The sequence below is a fragment of the Trichechus manatus genome, unplaced genomic scaffold, assembly GCF_000243295.1.
Source record: "Trichechus manatus latirostris isolate Lorelei unplaced genomic scaffold, TriManLat1.0 scaffold00262, whole genome shotgun sequence".
Classification (NCBI taxonomy): Eukaryota; Metazoa; Chordata; class Mammalia; order Sirenia; family Trichechidae; genus Trichechus; species Trichechus manatus.
In genome coordinates, this window is record NW_004444198.1 from 1,429,548 (window position 1) to 1,442,023 (window position 12,476).

The 12,476-nt window shown below is 40.8% G+C and overlaps 1 protein-coding gene across 2 annotated transcripts in view; it reads right to left on the minus strand.

Moving 5' to 3' along the window:
* Positions 1–8,179, minus strand: part of SEH1L (SEH1 like nucleoporin) — a 68,694-nt gene extending 60,515 nt beyond the window's left edge. Inside the window, exon 1 of one of the 2 annotated variants that reach the window (XM_004389860.2) lies at positions 8,006–8,179. In XM_004389860.2, the coding sequence (XP_004389917.1) occupies positions 8,006–8,116 (111 nt within the window). In that variant the 5' untranslated portion in view covers positions 8,117–8,179. The remainder of the gene's footprint in view (positions 1–8,005) is intronic. The other variant, XM_004389861.2, reaches the window with a different exon arrangement.
* Between the last annotated feature and the right edge of the window lie 4,297 nt (positions 8,180–12,476).

Below are 12,476 nucleotides of genomic sequence, written 5' to 3' on the forward strand. Positions count from 1 at the left end.
GAGGAAATGGACACATTTCTAGAAACTCACTACCTACCGAAACACAGAGTTAGAACAACTAAAAAAACCTATAACAAAAGAAGAAATTGAAAAGAAATTCCCAACAAAAAAAAAGCCCTGGCCTGGACCATTTCACTGGAGAATAACGCAATGTTTTAGAGATGAGTTAACACCACTACTACTAAAGGTATTTCAGAGCATAGAAAAACATGGAATACTCCCAAACTCATTGTATGAAGCCAGCATAACCTTGATACCAAAACCAGCTAAAGACATCACAAAAAAAAGAAAATTACAGACAAATACGTCTCATGAACATTGATGTGAAAATCCTCAACAAAATTCAAGCAATAGAATTCAACAACATACCAAAAAATAATTCCGCATAATCAAGTGGGATTCATACTAGGTATGCAGGGATGGTTTAGCAACAAAAAAACAATGTAATCCATCACAAAATAAAAATACGAACCACATGATCTTATCAATTGATGCAGAAAAGGCATTTAACAAAGTCCCACACCCATTCACGATAAACGCTCTCAGTAAAATACCAATAGAACAGAAATTCCTCAACATAATTCAAGGCATTTATACAAAGCCAACAGCCAACAACATCCTAAATGGAGAGAGTTTGAAAGCACTCCCCTTGAGAACCAGACAAGGATGCATTTTGTCACCACTCTTGTTCCACATTCTGCTGGAATAACTAGCCAGAGCAATTAGGCTAGAAGAACAAATAAAGGGGCATACAAATTGGTAGAGAAGAAGTCAAAATATCTCTATTTGCAAATGATATGATCTTATACTCAGAAAACCCCCAAAGAATCCACAAGAAAACTACCAGAACAGAAGATTTCAGCAAAGGATCAGGATATAACATAAACATTCAAAAATCAGTTGGATTCCTACATACCAACAAAGAGAACTTTGAAGAGAAAATCACCAAATCAATACCATTTATAATAGCCCCAAAGAAGATGAAATACTCAGGAATAAACCTAACCAGAGCCATAAAAGACCTATACAAAGAAATTATAAGACACTACTGCAAGAAACCAAAAGAGACCTGCATAAGTGGAAAAACATACCTTGCTCATGGATAGGAAGACTTCACATAGTGAAAACGACAATTCTACCCAAAGCCATCTACAGATACAATGCAATCCCAATCCAAATTCCAACAACATTTTTTAAGGAGATGGAAAAACAAATCACCAACTTCATATGGAAACAGAAGAGACCCCAGCTAACTAAAGCATTACTCAAGAAGAACAACAAAGTGGGAGACCTCACATTACCTGATTTTAAAACCTATTATACTGCCGAGGTAGTCAAACTAGCCTGGTACTGGTACCACAACAGATACATAGACCAATGGAACAGAATTGAAAATCCAGATGTAAATTCATCCACCTATGAGCAGCTGATATTTGACAAAGGCCCAAAGTCCGTGAACTGGGGACAAGACAGTCTCTTTAACAAATGGTGCTGGCATAACTGATATCCATCTGCAAAAAAACTGAAACAAGACCCATATTGCAAACCATGTAGAAAAACTAACTCAAAATGGATCAAAGACTTAAATATAAAACCAAACTAGCATTAATCCAAAAAACACAATAAATGCTGGAGAGGTTGTGGAGAGACTGGAACACTGTTGGTGGGAATGTAAAATGGTACAATCACTTTGGAAATCGATTTGGCACTTCCTTGAAAAGCTAGAAACAGAAGTACCATACAATCCAGCCATCTCACTCCTTGCAATATATCCTAGAAAAATAAAAGCCATCACACGAATAGATACATGCACACCCATGTTCACTAAAGCACTGTTCAGGATAGGAAAAGGATGGAAACAACCTAGGTGCCCATTAACAGACAAACGGATAAACAAATTATAGTACAGTCACACAATGGAATACTATGCAACGATAAAGAACAATGAATCCGTGAAACATAACATGGAGGAATCTGGAAGGAATTATGCTGAGTGAATTTACTCAACTGCAAGAGGACAAACATTGTGTAAGATCCCTATTTTAAGAACTCAAGAAAACGTTTAAACACAGAAAAAAAATTCTTTGATAGTTACGAGGGTTAGGAGGGAGAGAGAGTGGTATTCACTACGCATCAGACAAGAATTATCTTAGGTGAAGGGAAGGATGGCACACACCACGGGGGAGGTCAGCACAACTGCACTAAACCAAAGCTAAAAAGTTTCCTAAACATAATCAAACACCTTGAGGGATACAGTAGCAGGGGCGGCAGTCTGGGAACCACTGTTTCAGGGGACATCTAGATCAACTGGCATAACAAAGTTTATTAAGAAAATGTTCTGCATCCCACTTTGGTGAGTGGTATCTGGGGTCTTAAAAGCTAATGTCCATCTAAGATGTATGAATTGCTCCCCACCCACCTAGAGCAAAAGAATATGAAAAACACCAAAGACACAAAGAAAATATTAGCCCAAGAGACAGAAAGAGCCACATAAACCAAAGATTTCATCAGCCTAAGACCAGAAGAACTAGACGGTGCCCGGCTTCCACCAATGTCTGCCCTGACAGGGAACACAACAGAGAGTCTCTGTCTGAGGAAGAGAAAAGTGGGGTACAGAACTCAAATTCTACTAAAAAGACCAGACTTAATGGTTTGAGACTGGAAGAACCCCAGAAGACCTTGCCGCCGGACTTTCTGTTAGCCCAAAACTAAAACCATTCCCAAGGCTGACTCCTGAGACAAAGATTAGACTGGACTATGGCGTAGAAAATGATACTTGTGAAAAGTGTGCTTCTTAGCTCAAGTAGGTACGTGAGACTAAATGGGCAGCTCCTGTCCGGAGGCAAGATGAGAAGGTCAGGAGCTGGCTGAATGGACACAGGAAATTCGGGGTGGAAAACAGGAGTGTGCTGTCACAGTATAGGAAGAACAACTAGGGTCACATAACAATGTGTATATAAATTTTTGTACGAGAAACTAACCTCAATTATAAACGTTCATTTAAGGCACAATAAAAAAAGAAAACTCAAGCAGTTCTCTTGGAGTGTAGCATATCTCCTCCTGGGTCATGCTTTTTACTTCACCTTTAGGGTTCGCTGTGACTTAAATATAGTTATAACTCTAAAAGCAAATATGGGTAGTCGGGATGTGTTTTGAGAACATTCAGCAACTTTTTGTAAGGCATCTTCCTCAGTCGATGCCCCAGGCAATGACTCAGATGCCTCCCCCAGGGATGACTCAGACAAAGGCTTTTCAGACATAGCTAGATTAATCTCATCAGATGGGCGGGTGAAGGATCTAATGCTTTTACTGGGGAAGGTGGCTTAACAGACAAAGATAGAGTCATCTCTTCAGATGGGAGAGGGCTGGTTCTGTTGGTAGAAGTGATTCAGCGGAATTTAAGGCCTCAGTGACCCCAGCTTCCTGATTATGTGCCCAGATGTCCCCATCCCAAGTTTCAAGATCCATTTCTTCCCAATCAATGCCCTCACTTTAACTTCACACACCATTTGAGGTTGGGAATTCAAACAGCATTGTAATTCAGCCACTCTTACAATAAGACTCTGGGTTTGGTTTTCAGCAATATCACCTCTGTTACTACAAGAAAAAAGCCGTCTTTTCAAGGCAAAAGTGGAAACTTTGAGGTCATTTATGCAGCACTTCAGCTGTGACTCTGAAACCCTGAGCTATCTTTTTCAGCATTTTCAGAAGCAGGACCAAGAAACCAGCTTCCTTATACTTCTCATTCTGACATTGCTGTAGAAAGTTATCAAACACGTAATCACCCAGAACCTCATCTCTCACCAATACCTGATCTATTGGTGGTAATATTTTGTGTATTTATATTGCCACCTCATACCACGAGATTAGCAGTACACTCTCTTCTAGTGGAAGCAGAGTCATCTACATCTTTTAAGACTTAACCACACTTGAAAACCAATTTAGAAATTTCATTCTTACAATTTTGCTTCTCTAGAACCACTCTCGGAACCAAATGTCTTAGTGTCTTAGGCTGGGTTCTCCAGAGAAGCAAAACCAGTGAAGCGTGTACATATATACACGTATATATGTATGTACGTACGTGTATATATGTGTATTCACATGTATATAATACATAAACACGTGAATACATATACACATAAACACACATATATAGAAAGACGGAGAGGAAGAGAGATATTTTTATCAAGAAAATGGCTTAGGCGGTTGTAGAGGCTGGAAAGTTCAGTGCATGGGTCAGGATTGAGGCTTCTCCTAACTCACGTAACTGCAGGGGCTGAGGAATCCAAGATCACCAGGTTAAGACAGCAGGCCTTTGGCTCACTGGCTGCAGAGGTTGACAAATACCAAAATCAGCAGGTAAGCTGGTAGCTCAAGTCCCAAGAACCAGAGACCAGATGCAAGATCCAGAGTGAGCAAAAGCCTGCTAGACTTGCCAAAAAGTCCACATACCTTGGATGCAGGCCACACCAAGGAAGTTCTCTTTCAACTGATTGGCTGCTCACAGCAGAGCTCATCATGGAAATGGTAACATCATTATACAAACGCCAAACTACATCATAACTGTCAAACCACTGAGAATCATGCCCCAGCCAAGTTCACACACAACATTAACCATCACAGGAGCCAATGAAGCTATAACTTATTTCTTTCCTCTTCCTAAAAAGAAAGAAAAACATATTACTTGTGCAATTAAAAATATGTGTACTATGACTTACACTATACAAAAAAACAAATTCAAAATGGATTAAGGACCTAAATGTCAAAACTAAAACCCTAAAATTCTTACAAGAAAAAAGAGGGGCAACGCTGTCAGGCCTAGCTTTTAAACAATGGATTATCTAATAACAAAAGCACTAACAGCAGAAGATGAAATAAATAAATGGGACCTCATAAAAGTTAAAAACTTTTGTTTATCAAAAGACTTTACCAAAAAAACGGAAAAGACAACTTACCAACTAGGAGAATATTTTCAGACACCATATATCCAACAATAACCTAATAACCAAAATATATACATAAAACTTTGACAACTTAACAAGAAGACCAATAATCCAATTATAAAACGGGCAAAGGCCTTGCATAGACACTTCACCAAAGAGGATACTCAAATGGCTACCAAACACATGAAAAGATGCTCAGCATATCAGCCATCAGATGCAAATCAAAATCACAATGAGACACTATTTCACTCCCACTAGGATGGTTAAAAAAAAACAGAAAATAACTGTTGGCGAGGATGTGGGGAAATTGAAACCCTCATCCATTGCTGGTGGGAATGCAAAATGGTACAGTTCTTGTGGAAAACAGTGCGGCAGTTCCTCAAAAAACCAAAAATAGAACTACCATAAACCAAAAAACCAAACCCACTGCCGCTGAGTCAATTCTGACTCATAGCGACCCCACAGGACAGAGTAGAACTGTACCATAGTTTCCAAGGAGTGCCTGGTGTTTTCAAACTGCCAACCTTTTGGTTAGCAGCTGTAGTTCTTTACCACTACGCCACCAGGGTTTCCAGAACTACCATATGAACCAGCAATATGACTCCTAGGTATACCAAAACACTTGAAAACAGAGACTCAAAAAGAGACTTGTACACCAATGTTCATTGCAGCACTATTCACAATAGCCAAAAGGTGCAAACAACCTAAATGCCCATCAATAGGTAAATGAATAAAAATGTGGTACATACATATGATAAAATACCATTCAGCCAGTAGGGGAAATGAAGTCTTGATACATGCTACAATATGGATTGAGCTGGAAGACATGCTGAATCAAACAAGTCAATCACAAAAGGACAAATATTGTATGACCGCATTTATCTACAAAGACAAGAAAAGGCAAATGTATAGAGAACAAACTTTATTAGTGATTACCAGGGGCAGGAGGGAGGAGGAAAAGGGGGGTTAACGGTGATGGAAAAATTACATTGATAAGGATAGGGTTGCACAATTATTGTAATTGTTGCCAGTAAGTGGTATACCTGTAAAAGGTTGAACTAGCAAAACTTGTGCAACAGATATATTTACAACAATGAAAAAAAAATTAGGTGCTGAGGCTGCTTATGTACCGGGATTTGGTTCCTTGGGTTGGAGGTTTAGGGTCATGGTATCATGGGACATCCCAGTTAATTGGCCTAATAATATGTTTAGTGCTTCTGTTCTACCTCCTAGCACGTTGTGTAGTGCCTGGGGTCTTAAAAGTTTGCAAGTGGCCATCCAAGACACAACAACTGATCCCTAACCACCTGGAGCAATAGAGGAAGAAGAGTCAGGAACAGGAGGATATAGAATGTGTGGCTAATTGCCTCCATTAATTGCCTCCTTTGCCATGAGACCAGAAGAACTGGATGATGCCTGGCTACCATTACTGAACATTTTAATCAAAAGAGTCTACAGAAGAATTCTTATCAAAAGGGAGGAAATGCAGAAAAGAATTTCAAATTCTCATGGGCTCCAGACGTCCTGGAGCCATGAAGGTTGGTTCAACCCCTGAAACTACTGCCCTGTGATAATCTCTAAACCTTACACCAAAAATATTCCCTGAAGTCATCTTAAAATCAAACAATAGTTTAGCTTAACTAGTAAAAAATATCTGCCTTGAGCATTATGCTCTTTTGGGAAATGTCTGTACAGGATCAAATTGATAACAGCAACTCAAAAGATTAGATAAGAATTGATGTTAATGAGAGTGAAACAACTCAAAAAATGTAATCAATGTCAGTAAATTGTAAACGAAGAAACTGCTGAATTGGTGTACATTCTCAACAACAAAAGAAATGGTATTCTTAAAAAATATGTGTGTGTGCACACACTTGTGTGTATAAATACCAAATGAAACCCCTTGCCGTGGAGTCGATTCCGACTCAGCAACCCTGTAGGACAGAGCAGAACTGCCCCCATAGGGTTTCCAAGGAGGGCCTTGTGGATTTGAACTGCCGACCTTTCCATTAGCAGCGGTAGCTCTTAACCACTACACCACCAGGGTTTCCGTGTGTGTATATATATAAATAAACACACCACCCTTTGCTAAGAAAGTATACTCTGGAATAAAGGGACATACGGCCACAAAATAATAAAATATAAATGAAATATGAAGACCTATAATTCAATATTATTCTAAGCAAGCAACTGTCTAGAAATATGCCGTTCTCATACAACCTCTTAATAAATTAATAAAACTGATCTCAAATTGTCACAGGGTATAAATTCGACATATATTTAATCAATGTACCTAGACTATTCATGTAGGTTAGTTTATGACAATTATACATGAAAATTGGTTTCCAAAAAGGTCTATTATATAGTTAATTTACTATCAATCAATCCACACTCCAACTTTCTTCTTCACGTTTATTATCATTTAACCTATAAATCATATGGCTAAGGTTCCTAAATCCCAAATATCATACTCATAGAAATTTTGCTTGTCAAATAGTCTAGAGATTTTTTAAGAACTTTAAAAAACACATACTCCATATTCTACACAGGAAGTACAAAACGTTACTGGATATAACAAATGGACGTATATTTTTCTATCACTGCGATGCAAACTGCGTTTCCTCTCCCCAGGCAACGATTAGGCACAAAAAAACTATGTAATACCTCTCTCAACTCCGGTCGCAAAGTCCCCGGACGAGCGAACCCCTAAACATGCACCACCCACTACCGACCCCGGCTCCCATCTAGCAGCGGGCCACGGGAGCGCGCACGCGTGGGGACGCCCCGCCCCGCCCCGCCCCGCCCCGCCGAACACTCGTACGCAGACGCCCCGGAAGTGCAGCCCCGCGGAGGGGGCCTGACTCCCACAACACGCCGTGGGAAGGGCCTGAGCCGAAGCCCCGAACTCGCCGGCCTCCCTAGGACACAGAGCGTGCAAGAAGCACCTCGCACGCATCCCCGTCCGCCTTCCCCTCTCCCCCGCTCTGGCTAAGGCTCTCACCCCTCCCGCGCGGCCCCTCCTTCCAGGCTCGGCTCGGTCCTGCCCAGACCGCTGTGCGCACCTTGACGCTCTGGTCACTGGAGCAGGTCGCCATCCGCCGCCCGTGGAAGTCGAAGGAGACATCATGGATGAGATCCTTATGATCCGCTGCAATGCTGCGCGCCACAAACATGGCTCCGCCAGGCACGCGCCTACACCGTTCACCCTTTGCGCTTCCAGATAAGGAGGCTGCGTCGGGGGCACGTGCGCACTACCATCCGCCGGGGCCGCGCGCCGCCGCGTTGCCTGGCGTGCACACGAGTGCACGTGCGCGCGCCCCGGCCCGTCATGCTCTGCGAGGCCGTCGGGAACTTCTGCCTCATTCCCAGAAGTCAGCTGACCCTCTAAGTTTGTTTTGGTGTGGCAAGAGCTGGTCATTGAAAGTTTGGGAATTAAGAAAAATGAAAAAAATTAAAATGCTATCCACAATCCTCGACCTTGAGTCAGTTTCCGTCACCATTTTTGACGTGTTTCCTCCCTGATCCGTGCGAGATGTATGGAGGGAGTAGAGAAGGTGGACCGCGGATTTGGTCAGTAAAGGAGCTTTCTTGGAACACCTAGGAAACAAGGAAGGATCGGCTGGAAGAGAAACGGACTGAGAAGTCCAGGCTTAACAGGCGGAAGTGGAGACGCGAGGAATGGAGTTGACAGGAAGAAAGCGAGGAGTTATAGAGGCTGAAGAGCAGGTGTAGTGACGGGGAGGGAGAAACGAAAGGATCAGAAGTTAACAGTCAAAAGTTTCTGAATTACAGATTTTGTGGTAGAGCAAGTTTGGGGGTAATAGCACTTAAGATGAGGGAAAGGAGATACGAGGAATTAAAGGTTCTTCATGCGGAAACTTAAGTCACCTAGTTGGATGGCAGGATCCGAACTGAATTGGAAGACTTACTAGTCTAGAACCAGAGTCCCCAACTGGGAAATCAGTGAAATAAGCAAAACTGTCTCTGGGGAGGTGGGGGAGGACTGTGAAGAAGAGTGTTTAGATCAAGGATTCAGTCAAAACCAGGGAGTGGAAGAAGGGGATTTTTTTTTTTAATCAGGGAGAGGTATTCCAGAGGGCATTGCAGTAAAGTAGGTAAGACAGGAAACTGGAAGATTGGGTCAAGGATGTGGCAGGACAGAAAAAATTCGCAAATGAGACTGAAGAAGGAGCTTGTATTTTGGATTTTGTGCAGGGAGGACAAGAATGGTGAGATTAGCAGGCTAAAAAGTTTTCCAGTTAGTCCCGCTGTCCCCTAATGGATTGCACAGAAACATGCAAAGAGAGGTGGGGAAATGACCTAGCCTTTCTGGAATTCTCTTAACTTGCCATTTTTAAAAGTTACATAATTATTATAAGGTTAAATGTTTCTTGTAAGAAGCTTTTAAAAACACAGGTGTATATAGGATAAATTCCCTTTCACTTCACGATCTAACCTCCATGCCCAAAGATTACCACTGTTACTGAGTACCCTTCCACAGCTTTTTCTATGGATGTGCATATATACATGTTTTCTCCACCTCCTCTCTACCCTGTTGGTGAGGGAGGGAGTCCCATCCTAGGGTTCTAAGGATGGCTGAAAACATGACACCAGACACTGGGCAAATGAGGCTGGCAGGAGTTTATTAGTCACAGCCAGGGGAAGGAGGTCACCACAGACCATGCGGGGCCACTCAGGGATTGCACTGGGAGCAGAATAAAGCAGAAGGGGCTGTGAGAGGCAGGGTAAACCCTGAATCTTGTGGGGAGAAGTGATTGGCTTCTTGGAATAATTCCGCAGGCTGGCCGGGAAGTGAAACTTATTAGGTTGAGGACCATGTGGAGTGCAGCTGGGTCCAGCTGATAGGGGAACCAGCTAGTTGGGGAGGCTTTCCTGCTGGGTGGAGGCTTACCCAGTGACAGGAGGGGAACTCGCGGTTAGGCCTTTGGGGGCTTGTGAGGCCAAGCAGCACATGAAATTTTAGGCCTTACAATACAATGTAAATAATAATAGTATATATATAAAGAAATGTTTGGATTTAGTAAATATATAAATACTATACCTATTTTTGCTTTTCAAAAAGTATTCAATACGTCTTGGATACTTTCCATGTGGGTCTAATTAATTGTTTCATTTTTTTTTAACTTATGCATTCCAAAATACAGATGTATTGTGGTTTATTTAACCATTCTTCTGCTAACGTACTAACAAGATATGATTTACTTTTTCATTCATATAGGTTTTATTATATGCATTTCATTATTGTTTTAAAGCTTTTTCTTCATATAGTTTTGCATGTTTCTCATTAGGTTTATTTAAACTATAATTTTTTGTGCTATCCTGAGTGGGCTTTTTTCTGTATTTATAAGAAAATTACTAATTTTTTAATGTTTATTTTGTATGTGTTTCCTTATTGGACTCTTAGTTCTTTCAGCTTCTGCATTGATTCTTTTGGGTGTTTTGCTGACAATAATTTAATAATGACTGCAGCCATGAATCAACAGGGAACTGCCAAAAGTTCAAGCTAGATTCAGAAGAGGACATGGAATGAGGGATATCATTGCTGATGTCAGATGGAGCCTGGTGGAAAGCAGAGAATATCAGAAGGATGTTTACCTGTATTTTATCAACTCTGCCAAGGCATTTGACTGTGTGGATTATAACAAATTATGGATAACAAAGAATAGAATTCCAGAACAATTGTGCTCATGTGGAACCTGTACATGGACCAAGAAGCAGTCATTCAAACAGAACAAGGGGTTACTGCATGGTTCAGAATTGGAAAAGGTCTTTGCCAACACCACAATTCAAAGGTATCGCTTCAGTCTTCCATATTCATTGTCCAGCGTTCACATGCATATGAGGCTATTGAAAACATCATGGCTTAAGTCAGGCACGCTTTAGTCCTCACAGTGACATCTTTGCTTTTTCACGCTTTAAAGAGATCTTTTGCAGCAGATTTGCCCATTGCAATGTGTCGTTTGATTTCTTGACTGCTGCTTCCGTGGGCATTGATTGTGGATCCAAGTAAAATGAAATCCTTTACAATCTTTTCTCCTTCATCATGGTGTTGCTTATTGATCCAGTTGTGAGGATTTTTGTTTTCTTTATGTTGAGAAGTAATCCATGCTGAAGGCTTTGGTCTTTGATCTTCATCAGTAAGTGCTTTAAGTCCTCTTCATTTTCAGCAAGCAAGGTTGTGTCATCTGCATGTTGCAGGTTGTTAAGGAGCCTTCCTCCAATCCTGGTGCTGTGTTCTTTTTCATATAGTCTAGCTTCTTGGATTATTTGCTCAGCATACAGATTGAATAAGTATGGTGACCTTTTGTTTCTATATATTTTCTTATTTCATGTAAGTGAACTCATACACTATTTGTCCTTTTGCCACTGACTTACTTTGCTCAACACGTTTTCAACATTCATCCACATTGTGGCATTCATCAGAACTTTATTTCTCTTTTTGGCTATGTAATAGTCCATTGTATTATATACCACATTTTGTTTATCCATGCATCTGTTGATGAAAATTGAGGTTGTTTCCACATTTTGGCTATTATGAATAGTGGTGCAATGAACATTGGTGTACGGGTTTCTGTTTATGTTCCTGCCTTCACTTCTTCTGGGTATCTACCTGGAACTCGGATTGCTGGGTTATATGGTACTTTGATGTATAACTTTTTCAGGAACTGCCAAACTTTTCCAGAGCAGCTGCACCATTTTACATTCCCACCAGCAATGAATGAGTGTTCCAGCTTCTCCACAATCTCACCAACATTTCTTATTTTCCTTTTTTTAAATTTTTTATATTGTACTTTAGATGAAGGTTTACAAAACAAATAGTTTCTCATTAAATAGTCAGTACACGTATCGTTTTATGATATTGGTTAACAACCACACGACATGTCAACACTCTCCCTTCTCGACCTTGGAGGACTTTTTTTTTGGTGAAAACATACATAGACAAAGTTATACCATTTCAAAACTTCCTACGTGTACAATTTAGTGACATCAATTACATTGTTCCAGTTGTGCTGCTATTCTCACTATCCTTTTCCAAATTATTCCATCACCATTATCTTCAACTCACTGCCCCCTAGGCTTCCCATCAAAACTTTTGAGTTGCTCTTGTCAGTTTGATCTCACATAGATAATTCTTTTTTTTTTTTTTTTACTTTAGATGAAGGTAGAACAAATAGTTTCTCATTAAATAGTTAGTACACATAATGCCGTATGACAATGGTTAACATCCCCATGACATGTCAACACTGCCCTTTCTCAATCTTGGGTTCCCTATCACCAGCTTTCCTGTCCCCTCCTGCCTTCTAGTCCTTGTCCCTGGACGGCTGTGCCTCATTAGTCCAGTTTTGTTTTATGAGGCTGTCCAGTCCCTGGCTGAACAGTGAACTTCAGGAGTGACTTCACGACTGAGCTAAAAGGGTATCCGGGGTCCATACTCCTGGGGTTTCTGCAGTCTGTCAGGCCCGTGAATCTGATCTTTTTTTTGTGAGTTGGAATTTTGTTCTACATCATTTT